The 15,804-nt window shown below is 53.2% G+C and overlaps 1 protein-coding gene across 1 annotated transcript in view; it reads left to right on the top strand.

Annotated features, from left to right (window-relative positions):
* ADAMTS14 (ADAM metallopeptidase with thrombospondin type 1 motif 14) overlaps positions 1-15,804 on the top strand; it is a 32,455-nt gene that overhangs the window by 13,793 nt on the left and 2,858 nt on the right. Inside the window, exons 5-21 of the mRNA XM_017832739.1 lie at positions 3,647-3,730; positions 4,965-5,121; positions 8,454-8,559; positions 8,676-8,819; positions 9,425-9,557; positions 9,679-9,792; positions 9,965-10,113; positions 10,323-10,498; positions 11,380-11,513; positions 11,702-11,825; positions 11,937-12,017; positions 12,167-12,330; positions 12,819-12,984; positions 13,781-13,913; positions 14,030-14,237; positions 14,734-14,860; positions 15,303-15,413. Of these exons, the coding sequence (XP_017688228.1) occupies positions 3,647-3,730; positions 4,965-5,121; positions 8,454-8,559; positions 8,676-8,819; positions 9,425-9,557; positions 9,679-9,792; positions 9,965-10,113; positions 10,323-10,498; positions 11,380-11,513; positions 11,702-11,825; positions 11,937-12,017; positions 12,167-12,330; positions 12,819-12,984; positions 13,781-13,913; positions 14,030-14,237; positions 14,734-14,860; positions 15,303-15,413 (2,311 nt within the window). The remainder of the gene's footprint in view (positions 1-3,646; positions 3,731-4,964; positions 5,122-8,453; positions 8,560-8,675; positions 8,820-9,424; positions 9,558-9,678; positions 9,793-9,964; positions 10,114-10,322; positions 10,499-11,379; positions 11,514-11,701; positions 11,826-11,936; positions 12,018-12,166; positions 12,331-12,818; positions 12,985-13,780; positions 13,914-14,029; positions 14,238-14,733; positions 14,861-15,302; positions 15,414-15,804) is intronic.

The following is a 15,804-nucleotide window of genomic DNA, read 5'->3' as shown; positions in this document are numbered from 1 at the left end:
TTATAGGTGGAAAAATTCCCTTTTAAATGAAATAGGAGAGCCTTTCTTGCCAGGTGACAGTGTGAAACAGGCTGGGCATGTAACCACATGGGCAAGAGGGATAAGAAGATCTTTGTCCCATGTCTTAAGGGATGTAGGTCCCTTTTCCAGAGCCCTTTGCTGAGCAGGTATTTTTCTGGGGGGGGGAAGGGGTTTCTCTGAAGACACTGACTTGCATAATGGCATCTGCAGAGGGCAGGAGGAGTTGTGCCAAGCCTGCAAACTGCTTTCTGGGCCAGTTTCCATCCCCTCTGCTGGCCTGAACCAGCTCTAGGGTGGGCTGGTGGGGATAGAGGAGATGATGCCCTGTTCTCCTTCCAGAGGCACTGGAGCACTTGAGGGGATGCTGGCCCTGCTGATTCCCCCGTCCCCAGCAACCCCAAAACCTGGGTCACAGTCCCCACAGCAGCAAGCACCAAGCCCTTTGGATATGACTGTTTCTGCCCTCAATCAATTATTTCTGTCTGGCTGTTAAGGGAAGTCCATAGCCTTGGGCAGTCTGGTTCCACGTGCTTTCTGAGTTAACCCTAAAGGTTGCTGCTGAGCTAGTATCAGTTAGGTAGAGATACCTTCCTAAACCCTAGACTAAACAGGGGCTGGGGTTTAGGGTTAACCCTTCAGTTCAGAGGCTGGAGGGGGGTACCTGCAAGCTGGAGGAGAGTGGGATTTAGCACTGCTTTATAAGGAAGATTTAGGGGATTAAATCCTATCTTGGAATAATACAGCTTCTTGGTCTTAGTCCTTTAATGAGCTGTTTCTAAGCTGCTCGTGGTCCTGCTGCTCCTCCAGTGAGGCTGAGGAAGGATGTACAGTGCTGGGAGGGTGGTGGTGAGTCTGTTTGTTAATGCTTGTGAAAAATATTGCTGTTTCTCAATTTTTTTTTTTCTCCCAGGGCATCTAATATTGCCTGAGGGTGCATGGTTTGGGCCAGGGAGCTCTTCTCAGACCTGGGGACTGTTTGTAGGTACTGCAGGTGGGAAGAGCCATTGCTGAGAGCAGGGGGCTGTGTACCATGGATCAAAGCTCCTGCTCTGACAGCAGCTCTGCCTGTGCTCCTTCCTGCCCTGGGTGCAGCCCTCCTCTTGCCAGCTGGGGCTGCACCAGGTTGTCATGGAGAATCCTTTCCTGCTGCCTGTGGGATCTGCTGAGCATTTTGCCAAAATATCCTGTGCAGCTGGGAAAGGAGAGGTCTGTACTGCTGGATGCTCCCAGTCACAACAAGTGGCTTGGCTGGGAGCTCTGGCTGGCAGAGAAGTCCCTAAGGCAGGAATGTGGTTCATCCTAATGGATGGAAAGCAACAGAGTGCTGGTGGATGATCAGAGAATCCTAGAATCATGGAGTGGTTTGGGTTGGAAGGGACCTTAAAGATCATCTAGCCTATCCCACTGCCATGGGCAGGGACACCTTCCACTAGCCCAGGTTGCTCCAAGCCCCGTCCAACCTGGCCTTGGACACTTCCAGGGATGGAGCAGCCACAGCTGCTCTGGGCAACCTGTGCCAGGGCCCCACCACCCTCACAGCCAAGAAGTTCTTCCTAATATCCCATCTAACCCTGCCTTCTGCCACTTTGAAGCTCCAGCTCCTGACAAGTGCTGGTGGTGAAGGAAAACGTGTAAAGGTTTGGGAAAGTGAAGGAAGTGCTTGTTTCTCTCCTTGTTCCCTGAACCACCCCCCAGGTCCAGCTCTCCATCTCTCTAAGCATAGTTTTCATTTCTCCTGCTCTCCCCCCTTTCCCATACTTTTATATTGACTCTCACAGGACACACGTTAAGGCTGGAATATTTTTGTAACAGGTCAAACTCCTGACATGGGACTTCTCAGATCCGATGAGGTTTTCTTTGGGCTGCCAAAGCCTCCCAGAGCCCAAAACCTGGGAGGGTTCTGAGGGCTGAGCCTCACATCCCTGGGGATTTGAAACTCCTTGCTGGAATGGATCCCTAATGCTTTGGTGGGACTGTAGCTCTGAGTAATGTTTGCAACTGCAACGCTGCACAGCCTTCCTCCCATCTGTGCACATCCCCAAAAAACAGAGTTAGGATCAGAAGGAATCCATCATATGCTCGTTATTTTTACAAACTACCTTTGAAAGGTGCAGGAGCATCCCAACCACGGGAAGCAGGGGTGACCTGAGAATGAGTTGACCAGTGTTGTCTTTCCACACTGATAAATAAATAACCCTGCAGCTCTTGCAGCCTGTGCATCCAAAGGGATGAGTTAATGGGGGTGGACTGGCAGTTTATTGATTGATTTTACTTTTTTTTTAATCAATTTTGCTGCATTCAAGGCTCAGGATCTGCATTACCTCTCTGCATATCTTGGAGCCACCTCCCAGGAGTGTTAGTTATCATTGGAAAACATTAATGCCAGGGTTTTGGGTTTAAAAATGGCCTGAGTGGGTGTTTCAAACACATACACAGGCTGTAAATTGGAGGGCTTGTAAAACACACTGGGAAATGGCTGACTTGGATTTGGGCAGCAGTAAAAGGGTACTTGTCACCCATCCCTTGATGTGAGCTTAAAAAACCCCAAAGGAGTGGGGAAAAAACAGAAAAGCTTCATAAATCTGATTTTATAATCTTCATTGAGTCTGGAAAGCTATGATAGAGCTGAGGCAAATTATTTCCCTCTTGGGCAAAGCTGAAAAAATATATTTTCATTTAAATGTGAATTCCAGTCAGTTTTAAAAATGGTTTTAATATGGTTTCCTCAACTTCTGCAGTGAACCTCCATTTGTGGAACTGTTCATTTTGGAGACTTTTTGGGGGAAAATGGGGGTCCCATTCTCAAAAATCATATTTTTTTCCCCGGCTGCATTTTCACACGTGCTTTGCAGGTGGGTGAAGGTGGTGCAGAATCTCACATGAGTTTGTGGCTGCCCGCTCTGTGCCTCTCTCAGTGGCTGTCACCACACTTGGCTCTCAGAGGTCTTTCCCACCTGGATTCTTCTTCCCTTGGTAGCACTTAGGAGTAGAATTTGTTTATTCATCCTGGAAACGCGGAAGGAAAAGGTTATAGCTCGTTATTTCCTTTGCAAAGTCATTTTTAATAGCCCGGGGTGATAGAAATCTCATTGACTCACAAGCCCTCCCTGTTCTTCTCATTGTGTTGTCTTCTCCCGGGATTTCTGAAGCGGTAGGTCAAGTTTGACTCACTGATGTGACTGAGTAATGCCCTTGCTTTGATGCAATGGTTTGCCTCTCCTCAAAAAGGCATTTTTCCTTTCCACCACACAAGGATGCTGGAGGCTGAAGCATTTCCAGCCCTCTGAGGAATTCGTATTCCCAAGGGGCAACGGCTCATTGCAAGATGCGGTGGAGGAAACTCAGCCCTCCTCCACTCTCTTGATGGCGTGGGTGATGCCATTGACCATCTGAGCCACCTATGCTGGGAAAAACTGCCTTATTCCAGCTTGGCCTTTTGACTTTATTGTTTTTACACAGGGAAAAAAGACCACACTGGGGATGGGGGGAGGGAGGTGAGATCTTTGCATCTGGTCTTGGAAAGCGGGGTCGGGTGCTGGACGTGGGAGTGTGGAGGACATGAGGGGCTTGAGGGCTGGGGGATGATCTTAATTTCTTCCCTGTTGTATTTCCCTCCTTTGTTCAGGTGGATGAAATTTATCATGATGAGTCCCTGGGCGTTCACATCAACATCGTGCTGGTCAGGATGATCATGGTGGGGTACCGGCAGGTAAATACGGTGCTCGGGCGTGCTGGGCAGGACCTGCTATAATATTTAGTTCTTAGGTAAGCCCTGGCTTGGAAAAATGTGGCTGTTCAGGTAAGCTGCTGAAGCCCAAATGACAACTGTGCTGAGCAGGGATGAATTTGAACCCTTCTTGGCCTGGATTTTGGAGTCTGAAGGTCTGGAGAGTCCCATAGCCAAGGAGAAGTCCTTGGGGAGATGGCGGGTGGCTGCGATCTGCCGTTATCTGCGTCCTCTGGGATGTGGGAAAAATACGAGAGGCTTCCTCAGGAGCTCAAGGATAGATGATGAGAAAAAGGTGGCTTCCCAAATTGGTAGGAGCTGGATATTAGTGAGGAGAAGATGAGGCTGGGATCTCCTGTGTCCCAGCCTCGACTCGGCTCCCTGGAAGGCTTTGCTGGCTGTCCAGCTCTCAAGTGGCTTGGGCGTGGACAGAAAAAGCATGGGAAGGTTTCCTGGGAACGTTTCTCAGGTTGGATTTATTTTTTAAGGCTTGCTCAAGCATGGCAGCCAGAAGATTTTCTTTACAACAGTGTGATTTTCCTATTTTTGGGGCAAGCCCCTATCCCACCCGAAGTGTTCTACAAAGGTGTTAATGATTCAACATGGTGATGTGTATGTGTGTGTGATCCACAAATAAGACCCTTTAGGTCTTGGAAAAACCCCTCCTTGTTATAGAAATGTGCTCAGCTGGCAGAAATCCAAGAGATCTGGGGCTGGTTCTGAGGAACAGGGATGAGGATGGAGGGTGGCCCATTTTTGGAGGTTTCTGTGGGACCAGGAACATAATCTCCACCTGAGAAAGCCAATAATCTGTCTGGCTTCCTCCCAGTGGTGTTTGTGCTCTGTGCTGGAGGATGATTTATGGAGGGGAAGGGATTTGGAGCTGTGGTGTTATGGCCAGTAACCGGAGGGATGAGACCCGCCGGGCTCCCTTTAGGATGATTTATCCTCCTGAAAGCCAGTGCTGGAGGCAGCTGCTCTGCCCAGTTATACTGCGGTTCAGGGGATGATGTAGGAAAATAATGAGCAGATGTTTGAATCCAGGCGAACTCTCAGCTCACCACTGTTCACACCCGAGTCCTCCTGCAGCTTCTTGTCTCCAACCTGGAACTTTGCAGGACAAAACCTCCCGTGGCTTCCAACTAAGGGCTGGGGGGGGGAAGGGCAGTGTGTCTTCCTTTGCTTCCCACCGCTGAGTTTTTAATTCTTTTCCCAGTCGGTCAGCCTGATAGAGCGAGGGAACCCGTCCCGGAGCTTGGAGCAGGTGTGTCGCTGGGCTCACTCGCAGCAGCGCTCGGACCCGGAGCACGCCGAGCACCACGACCACGCTGTCTTCCTCACCAGGCAAGATTTTGGTCCCGCAGGTATGCAAGGTACTGTACTTATCTCGATCAGGTATGTGCAGTTTGCTGGGGGAAAGCCAGCCAGGGGAGAGGATTTCTTGCAAAAACACAGTCTTGGCCAGCAAGGTCCAGAAAAAGGTTATAAAAATCGGTATTTGCTTTTTTTCCTCCTCCCCCCCATGTGAAGTAGAAGAAAGACGGAACAAATTCAGAGCTCCAGCCTGAATGGGTGAAATGATATCTTTATTAATTCTACTCTTCTTTGATTTCTTGTACCAGTCGTCCTCTTGTCCCAAAATGCCTTAAAAAATATAAAAGTAAGATAAAAAAGATAAAATATCACAGGAAGCTTCTTTGGGACAGTCAATCCTTTCTGTCCTCTGGAGGACCTTTAAAACCTGGTTTTATATGGATTGATTTCTTGGACGTGAGAGCATTGAATGAATCCTGGGCCAAAGAGGAGGTTTTACTGCAGGGGCCTCTCACCATCTTGGTGCAGAGGCTGCACTGATGTGGTCTGGGAAGTTAAAGACCTTGGCAAAAAAATTTGCAGGAAAAGCTCCTGGTGTTTCAGGGCTCTGTTAGAAAAGCAGCTGCTTTGGTGTCATCACAAGAGGTGACTTCTCCCAGTTCTGAGCCCACTGCCTCCAAATTGCCATCTCCTTCCCACGCTGGTGGCCAGGTCTGAATTTCCACCAGGAGGTTCCATTTGATGCCATGAACATGATGGTGACCTCACACTGATTTGTAGCACGAGTACTCCTGTTGTATGAGGGAGGGAGGAGAGATGGAGAAGACCTGTCCTCACCTGGATTACCTGCCTGAAAAGGATCTCTCCACAGCAGGAGATGAACCACAGGAGATATCCAGCTGGAAACCCTCTTGAATATGTTGTTGGCCACCAAAGAGCAGAGCCTGGGTTGTGCCAACAGCCTCCTCACCGAGCCATTGACTTGCCATGGGCTCCTTGTCTGGGGTCGTGTGGCAGCATGGGCAAAATACCAGGTTTTGTTTCATTTTTCTAGACCCTTCCTGGCAAAGTGACTGTATCCAAAGTATGAGAGGACCTTTTTTGGCATGTCAGCAGAAGGGGGAGAAGACTCCCTGGGCTCCACCTTGGTGGGAAGGAGTTGTGGGAACAGTGGAGTAGCCCTGCTCTAGGGGTGCTTGTTCCACCTCCTTCCCCATTTCCCTGCGGATCTGGCTTCCTGCTTGTCACACATCCCTGGGATGGACGTTTACTTTCTGCAGAAGTCCCCGTGGCTGCCGTGTCCTTGCCTGGCTGTGTTGCATGGCACAAGGTGCTCCTCATCCACTGGGAACTACCCTCTGGTTGGGCTGCTGGAGTCATAACACTTCTCTTACTCTTGCCTCTTTTCCTCAAAACAAAGTCCTTTCGGATTCCTCTCACCCCTGATGAGCTCGGGGCTGTGTGGCATGAAGGACCAGACTGTGGCACCTCCAGTACTTGTTTGTAAAGCTGGAAGGGGAAGGGCCAGTTGAGCCTTGTTGCCCTCGCGTGTGGGTTGCAGATAAACTCCTGCCCTTCGGAGAGAAAGGCAGTGGATAGATGGGTTGTAAATTATTAATTACTGCTGCAGAAGTCTTGTCAATACCCAAAGAGTTTCTGTGACCCTCCACAGCATGTGGCACGGAGGGATTTCTGGCCCAGGCTGAGGGATTCTTGTGCATTTATTGCCCTGTCATCACCCACAGTTGGCTTGTCCCCTTAGAGCAGGCTGGTGGTCCATGCAGAAGGTCAGAGAGGCTGAAAATGGGTAGGAAATGTCCATAAAGAAGAATTAAGTGCATGTGGAAGAAGAAGGAGACTGGCTGGTGTCTTGCTGTGCTGGTGAGGGCAGATGATTGTTGGAACTGGATGATCTTTAAGGTCCCTTCCAACCCAAACCATTTCATGATTCCATGACATGCTGCTTCTCCTGAGTGTGTATGTCTGGGTAGCGTTTGCAGGCTAATCCAGTCTTTCCCAATTTAAAATTTTCCAGGCAGTTACTTCTCACCGTCGTTCTTCTGTAGAGAACCCTTTATACTTCTTCCAGTTCCTACTGGGATCTTCATTATGAAAGACCAGTATCTGCATTACTGAGCATCCACCCTCTCATATTCCTTTATCCCATCTCCTGTTCAGAGCCTCTTTGGTTAGGAATTTATCCCGTTTTCATCCTAGACAAAATATATTTGCTCTTCCCTTATACAGAAAACTTCCCACATCTTTACTCTTTCTCATGGAAGGTTTTGTTGGAGGGGGGGAATATTTTAAAATGATTTATCCAGGATTTGATTGATTACTGTGTGGTTAAACCCAATTATGGGTGTGCCTTGGTGTGGAGCAGGTATCCCACGAGGATGATGGGCTCTGTGGATCCCGTGGTTTGGCCGGGGTGAGTACAGGAGGACAGGTGTGCATTCACCCTCAGCTCATCACCACCCCTTGTCCTGCTGCAGCTCAGCTCCTCCCTCTTGGCTCACAGAGCTCTCCTCTTGCAGCATGCCTATCCCCAGGGCACAGTTATCCAGCATGGTCCTGCCCTGCTTTTGCCTCTTGGACCTGTAAGTCCTTCCTTCACTAACCCCCTTGATGCCAAAAAGGGTCGGTCATAAAAAAGACCCAACACATATTTATATAAAAACTATTCAGAAAGTAAATTCTGGAGTGTGCCAACAAGTTGATTGAATTGGGCAGAAATAACGTGAGGAAAAAAAAAAAAGAGGAAAAGTGACCAAACTGGAGGTGATGTGATGCTGACTGGGCGGGGGAAGGTTTCCCTGCCCACAGCTGCCCCACTGCACTGCACTTGATCGAGGGCTGGGGGCCGGGGCGGTGTGTGGTTCTGGGGACATGTGTGGATACGCTCCAGGGGAGCAGGGCTGTGGTTCTAGTAGGGCTCTCTGGGGGGCACCTCGTGCCTTTCGTTCTCTCCCTTCCTTTCTTCTTTATTTGTTCTAATTGAAGAACGGCGCGGGGGGTGCCGTTGCTGGACTGGGAGGCGGTGGTGACCTGCACCCATAAAGCATGCACAGGGTGCCCTCCTGCCTGCCCAGGGGTGTTGGTACGAGGGCAGAGAGGTGCCTGTGAGCCTCAGAGTAACCTCAGCTGGCTTTTGGCACGGGGGTGATCACACTGGTGAGCGAGTCCTTGGCCTGCCCTCCGAGCTGCACGGGCAGCTCCTCCTCTTCAGTGGCTTCCTCTTCGTTATCTCCTCCTGCCGCGGTGAAGCCAGGTTGTGTTTTTGTTGCCTTTTTTTTTCTTTTTTTTCTTAATTTGTCATTTTTCCCCCTCCTCTCTCAAAGGTTTTCTCTCTCCTCTCCTCCTGTCTCCTTCCCTTCTCTCTTTGCCCCAGGCTACGCTCCAGTGACAGGGATGTGCCACCCTCTCCGCAGCTGCACCCTCAACCATGAGGATGGATTCTCCTCGGCGTTTGTGGTGGCCCACGAGACCGGACACGTGTAAGTCACGCGGGCAGAGCGGGCTGTGCCCGTTCAGCAGCAGGACAAGCATGGTGGGAGCCCCTTGCTTTGCACAGCATGCTTTCTGCTGGTGCAGAAATCCCTTTTCCCACCAGGTTAGGCATGGAGCACGATGGACAGGGCAACCGCTGCGCCGACGAGACCAGCATGGGGAGCATCATGGCCCCACTGGTCCAGGCTGCCTTCCACCGCTACCACTGGTCCCGCTGCAGCAAACAGGAACTCAACCGCTACATCCAGTGAGTCAATCTGAACTGGGAGGGGAGGTTTCTCCCTTTAGGTGGCGCGACTGGTGGTGTTTTGTAGCCAAAGGTTCTCTGAGGGCTGGAGCACCTCTGCTAGGGAGACAGACTGGGAGAGCTGGGGGGGTTCACCTGGAGAAGAGAAGGCTCCAGGGAGACCTGAGAGCCCCTTCCAGAGCCTAAAGGGGCTCCAAGAGAGCTGGAGAGGGACTGGGGACAAGGGCCTGGAGGGACAGGACAAGGGGGAGTGACTTCCCACTGACACAGGTAGGGTTAGATTAGAGATTAGGAAGAAGTTCTTCCCTGTGAGGATGGTGAGGCCCTGGCAGAGATTGCCCAGTGGAGCTGTGGCTGCCCCATCTCTGGAAGTGTCCAAGGCCACTTTGTGGCTTGAATCAACCTGGTCTAGTGGAAGGTGTCCCTGCCCATGGCAGGCGGTTGGAATGAGATGAGCTTTAAGGTCCCTTCCAACCCAAACCATTCTAGAATTCCGTGATAATTCAGACGTATCAAAACCTGAATTTGGAGAGAGGCCCGGAGCTGAGGGATGGGGGTGATGGAGGGAAATGCTCCACATCTGACTCTGCCTTGTGTCTCTGCAGTTCCTACGACTGCCTCCTGGACGACCCCTTTGAGCACCAGTGGCCCACATTACCTGAGCTGCCAGGCATCAACTACTCCATGGATGAGCAGTGCCGCTTCGACTTCGGTGTGGGCTACAAGACATGCACGGCGGTGAGTACGGGTTGTACAGCCGCGCCGTGCCCCCTCCCTGGGACCCCCAGCCGGGCTGGGTGCCACGAGCCTGCTGGGACTTGCTGCTGCTGTCCCAGCCCAGCCCCTCTGTGCTCCCCAGTTCCGCACCTTCGACCCCTGCAAGCAGCTCTGGTGCAGCCACCCGGACAACCCCTACTTCTGCAAGACCAAGAAGGGACCACCCTTGGATGGGACCGAGTGCTCTCCGGGCAAGGTAGGGGCTGGTCCTGCTTCCTCTGGAGGGTGATGTGCCCGAGGGCACACTGAAGAGCGCCTTCCTCCTGTGCTGCACCATTCCTATAGTACTGTGGATGCGGGAAGGCTCTTCACTGAGCACTTTGGAAGAGGCAGGTGGGGAGCTCACCCCTCCTTCTCCTCCCTTCCAGTGGTGCTTCAAGGGCCACTGCATCTGGAAGACGTCAGAGCAGCCATACAGCCAGGACGGCAGCTGGAGCTCCTGGTCCAAGTTCGGCTCGTGCTCCAGGACCTGTGGGGGAGGTGTGCGATCCCGCAGCCGGAGCTGCGACAACCCGCCGTACGTCTGGATCTCTCCTCCCTCCCTTTTAGCAGGGGTAAAACTGGAAGTGGCCGAGAGCCAGAGGTTCCTGGCTCTTCCCTGTGTTGGCAAGGATGGGGACATCTGTTCATGTGCGAGCTGTGCCTGCGTTTGGGTGCTGAGCTGTGTTGGGTTTGAACATCCTCCCCTCTCCGGCGCTCTTATAACCCACTGCATTTATTTTCCAGCCCGGCATATGGTGGGCGCCACTGCCCGGGTGCCACCTACGAGTACCAGGTGTGCAATGCCGAGGAGTGCCCGGGGCCCTACCAGGATTTCCGTGCCCAGCAGTGCTCCAAGCGCAACTCCTACTACACCCACCAGAACAGCAAACATTCCTGGCTTCCCTACGAGCACCACGATGGTGAGTGGCGGCAGGTCCTGGCAAAGGAGCTGTAACCAAACTGCCTCCCCTCCCAGAGGAGGCTGTGGCCATCACCAGGGGATGGAGGCTGTGCCAGTTGCACTGGTGGTGGGTGGTGGGAAGAGGCTGAGCTGGAGACTATTGTGCAACAAGGCAGGTCTTTAAAATCATAGAATCCTAGAGCGGTTTGGTTTGGAAGTGACCTAAAAGATCACCTTGTTCCACCCCCTGCTATGGGCAGGAACACCTGTCCGGGGTTGCTCAAAGCCCTGTCCAACCTGAGATGGAGCAGCCACAGCTTCTCCAGGCAACCTGTGCCAGGGCCTCCCCACCCTCTAAGGGAAGAATTTCTTCCCAATATCCCATCTAACCCTGCCTTCTGTCAGTTTGAAACCATTCCCCCTTGTCCTGTCCTTCCAGGCCCTTCTCCTTTGTCCCAAATCCCTCTCCAGCTCTCTTGGAGCCTCTTTAGGTATTGAGAGGAGCTATAAGGTCTCCCTGGAGCATTCCTTTCTCCAGGCTGAATATCCCCAGCTCTCCCAGCCTGTCTCCATGGCAGAGCTGCCTGTTTGCTCCTGGAGCTGCAGTGGGGAACGTCTGCTTCAGGCTGGGCTGGGAGCCAGGACCATCTTGCATTGCAGTGTCACGTAGTGTGTCCCCTCCTTCTCCTAATTTTCTGAGTGTGCTGGGCAAAAATGCAGGTTCTTGAGCAGCAAATGGACGTGGGAGATCAGGCACGTGAATAACCCGGGCTTTGGAAATCTGGTGTGCTCAGGGATATGAGCTGAGATGGGTTTCATTCTTCACTCACTCTAATGTATTTCCACAAACCCCCTTTTCCCCCCCTTTTTTTTTCCCCTTTCCTCTTTCTTTTGCCACAGATGCTCAGAAGTGTGAGCTGATCTGCCAGTCTGAGGGCACGGGGGACGTGGTGTTCATGAACCAGGTCGTTCACGACGGGACCCGGTGCAGCTACCGAGACCCCTATAGCATCTGCGTCCGGGGCGAGTGCGTGGTGAGGAGCTGCTGTGGGATTCTCCCTGTCCGTCCCCTCTCCAGGCCCGAGCTTGTGCACCTCCTTGACCCATCGCCCCTTGGGGACACGTGTTTGAGCCCTGTGGGCAGCCAAGGGGGCAGCAGGGTAATGGGCTGGGCTGCAGGGATGTAACCCTGAGCTTGTTCTCTCTTCCCCACGGGTGACAGCACGTGGGCTGTGACAAGGAGGTTGGCTCCCTGAAGCAGGATGACAAGTGTGGGGTCTGTGGGGGGGACAATTCCCACTGCCGGACGGTGAAGGGCACGCTGGCCAAGACCCCCAAGCAGTCAGGTGAGAGTTTGGGAGCAGATTTGGTCAGGCCCAGCTGGATTCACACGTGTGTCCAGTTGGAACACACCTGCTCTTTCTCTACCTCCAACCTTCCTCCCTCCCTTTCAGTAGGTGTTTTGAAGATGTTTGAGATTCCGGCTGGAGCGAGGCACCTTCAGATAGAAGAGGTGGAGCCGGCAACCCACAGCATCGGTGAGCACGCTGTAGTCCACTTCTGCCTTCACTCTTTTTCATCCCTATTCTGATAATTCCCGCCCAAAAGGGTCTTATTTGGGTCATTCCAGTCCTCCAAAGGCAGTGACCATAGGGAATGATGTTGAAATACCTCCTTTCTCCTCCAGCTGTTAAGAATCAAGCCACGGGTAACTTCATCCTGAATGCCAAGGGCAAAGAAGCCAAAAGCCAAGTGTTCATTGAGATGGGCTTGGAGTGGGAATACACTGTTGAACAGGACAAGGAGAGCCTGAAAACCAGTGGTCCCCTGCATGAGGCCATCAGTGTTTTGGTAAGGCTGACTGGATGTATTCTGGGGGTTTGGGGGTGACTGTCACAGAGAGGGCAAGTGGTCTGAGGTGGGAAGTGGCGAAAAGACTTTGGTAAAGAAAAGGTGTAGGGCACATCATTAAATCCAGGGGATGAGCCAGCCAAAAGCGAGGGATAATGGGCTGCATGCAAGAATGGCATAAGGAGGCATTGCTTGGGCACTTGCCTTTGAGCCCAGCTGCGTTTGGCTCTGTGCAGCAATTGATTACGACTCTATGTCCCATTTTAGTTATGTGGCATTTGGGAGAGTTAGGGATTGAGTTCCCTGGGCACCCAGGGAAGAGCAGGTCTGCGCTCCCACCCACCCCTGTTTCCCCTCCCCCCCAGTTTTGGGCATAGGCCACTATACCACGTGGTCATTGATGACTTATTTCATCCTTTGATGGCCTCCTCTTCCCTTCCCTCTCCCATGGCATCACTCCTTCCCCCTCTCCCCCTCTGCGCCTGCAGGTCATCCCTCAGGAGGAGGAGGCGAGGAGTAGCCTGATGTACAGGTACATCATCCACGAGGACCTGCTGCCCATGATCGGAAACAACAACGTCCTGCTTGAGGAGATGGATTCCTACGAGTGGGCCCTCAAGAGCTGGTCCCAGTGCTCCAAGGCGTGTGGAGGAGGTAGCTTTCCCTTTCATAGCAGCCTGCAGTGCGTGCTTGGGAGGGATGCTTGGGCACATTAAAGGGTGTGGGAGCCCTTTGGGGTGTCTCTGGCTTGGAAAAATTATTGCAGAGCAGTTTAGGTGAGCATTTTAGCCAGATTTCTTACAGAAGCTGGCTTACACGATCGTGTGTGCATAACCTTTGCCTGTCTATCCGTGGGCCTGCTATGATTTTTGAATTCCTTGGTTGTTTTTAACTGGATTTGAGCCAAGGAATAGCGATCTTGCAGATGACCGGCTCCTCAAGTTTGCATGGACATAGGTGTGGACACACCAGGAAGTGCTGAGAGGTGCAGCAGGTAGCACACAGGAGCTCCTGGCAGGATTATTGCTGGGTTTTTCCCTCTGGGAAGAAGCATGTGTACCCATACAGTGGTGTTGTGGGGTTTGCTGATGAAAGCCTTGCTTCCACATGGCCAGTGGGATCTGATCCTCAAATAACGGGCAAGATGTTATAGAATTACAGTATGTTTTGGGTTGGATGGAACCTTTAAAGGTCATCTAGTCCAACCCCCCTGCAATGAGCAGGGACACCTGCACCCCGTGGCAGCTTGAGTGATCCCAGGAGTCTGGGGGGGTGTCCAGCATCCACGTGAGCATCCTCTGCAAGCCTGGGTGATGCACCGCTTGGGTTGCACCCCAGCAGTGACATCTGAGAGCCCTCGTTCCTGCAGAATGCAGGAGAGGGACCTGGTGGGGACCCAGTGTGAACCCCACACCCGTCACCTCGCTGCCCACACTCTGCCACCCCCCAGGCATCCAGTACACCAAGTACGGCTGCCGTCGGAAAAGCGACAACCGGATGGTGCACAGGAACTTCTGTGACAACGGCAAGAAGCCGAAGCCAATCCGGCGGCGCTGTAACCTCCAGGAGTGCTCCCAGCCCATGTAAGTCCTCCCCGCCTAGCCTGAGGTGCTCCCGTCTCTCTTCGGGGCTGCACTGCGTTCCCAGCACGAGCCGAGTCTCTGACGCCTCCTCCCTGTCCGTCTTCCCACCCTGGCAGCTGGGTGGCCGAGGAGTGGGGCGCCTGCAGCCGCTCCTGCGGGAAGCTGGGGGTGCAGGCGCGGGCGGTGCAGTGTGTGCAGCGCCTGCAGGACGGCACCAACCGCACCCTGCACACCAAGTACTGCCCCGGGCAGCGCCCCGAGACCCGCCGGCCCTGCGCCCGCCTGCCCTGCCCCGCGCAGTGGAGGACGGGAGCCTGGTCCGAGGTGAGCCGGGCTGGGGGGGATGATGGAGGTGGTGGGAAGTGCCTGGGAGAAGGGATATGGGAGCCAAATGTGAAGGACAGGTGCTGATAGGAGTCATGGAGTAGAATCCTAGAATGATTTGGGTTGAAAAAGAGCTTTAAAGGTTATCTAGTCCAACCCCCCTGCTGTGGGCAGGGACACCTTCTATTAGAGCAGGTTGCTCCAAGTCCTGTCCGTCCTGGCCTTGGACACTTCCAGAGATGGAGATAAGGGCACAAGAGCCAGCGATGTTTTTCACTGGTTCACTCCGAATTAGAGAGGGGAGAACACCCCTGTGCACCCCGGCGGAGAGTGTGGGGGTTTGCTGGAGACAGGGAGGGAAACCCCGTATTAAAAAGCAATATCCACCCGAGCAGTCGTATCTGCACATACTTCAGATGCCCCTCTGGGTGCTGTCGGGGTGTGAGGGCTTCCCCCCACCCCGTCACTGACTGTCTGTCCATCTGTCTGGGTGCAGTGCTCAGCGACCTGCGGGGAGGGTGTCCAGCAGCGGCAGGTGGTGTGCAAGGGCAGCGAGAGCGGCGGGCGCTGCGAGGGAGACAAGCCAGAGGCCATCCAGGGCTGCCACATGGCCCTCTGCCCAGGTGAGAGGAGGGGGAGGGAGCTGGAGGTGGCACTGGGATGGGGCACACGCTGGCGGGGATCAACCTTCACGCACGTCTCCAGCCCATTGTGGCTTAAGGAGGTGCCAGCAGAGAAGGTCAGGTTGAACATCAGCTGCTGGCAGAGAACGGATTAAACACCAGCCAGAATATTTCCCTTTTTAGTTCTTTACCCTGATATTGGCTAGTTTTGGGTTTTCTGGCAGTTGGAGGGTGTGATGAGTTGAGGGTACAATGGAGATGGGCACCCTGGGCGGTTTTTGGGTGGCTGAGGTGCTGGGCCAACTGGGTGTTCCCTAAGGGACTTCATTGCTAAGGAAATCCCTTAAAACAAAGCAAATCCCTCACCAAAACACCCTCCCAAGCTATTTTGAGTGCCCCCAGCCTCGTGTGGCCTCTGGGCATCGTGGTGCTCTCTCAACAGGGAAGCTCTCTGGCATCACTGCCAGCGCCGACGCTGGTGACCACAGCCCCACCAAAGGCCAGCGGGTGCCCCAGGATGGAGCCAAAAACCCCGTTAGCAAGATCTCCTCTAGTAAGTGTCCCTGCTTGTGTGAGGGCAATGCTTCCTGCGATAACCCTCCCGAGGCCATCTCCACCTCCCTGTGGGAAATGCAGGCAGCTGGGAGTGGGGACACATCCAGCAGTGCTTCTGGGGAGTTTTACCCTCGGCTGCTGCATCCCTGGTGCCTCTGCTCCAAAGCCTGCAACTCGGTTGCCATCTCGTGGAGCCCAGGCTCTTGCAGTTTCTGTGCTGCATTCCTTTTGCCTCCCAGATTTTATGCCCTCTTTATCTTGGAATTTTTTTTGCTTTTTCTAGCTTTTGCCCCTTGCTCTGAGCAAGAGTCTTTCCTAACTGGGGTGAGGCGCATCCCGCTCCGATGTAGAATGCTGGTTTGGAGCATCCCTTGTTCTCTCTTTTTTTC

Source organism: Lepidothrix coronata, unplaced genomic scaffold (assembly GCF_001604755.1).
Source record: "Lepidothrix coronata isolate B3197 unplaced genomic scaffold, Lepidothrix_coronata-1.0 Scaffold204, whole genome shotgun sequence".
Taxonomy (NCBI): Eukaryota; Metazoa; Chordata; class Aves; order Passeriformes; family Pipridae; genus Lepidothrix; species Lepidothrix coronata.
Note: the sequence above shows the minus strand (reverse complement) of the source record. Positions and strands in the feature narration are given on the sequence as shown.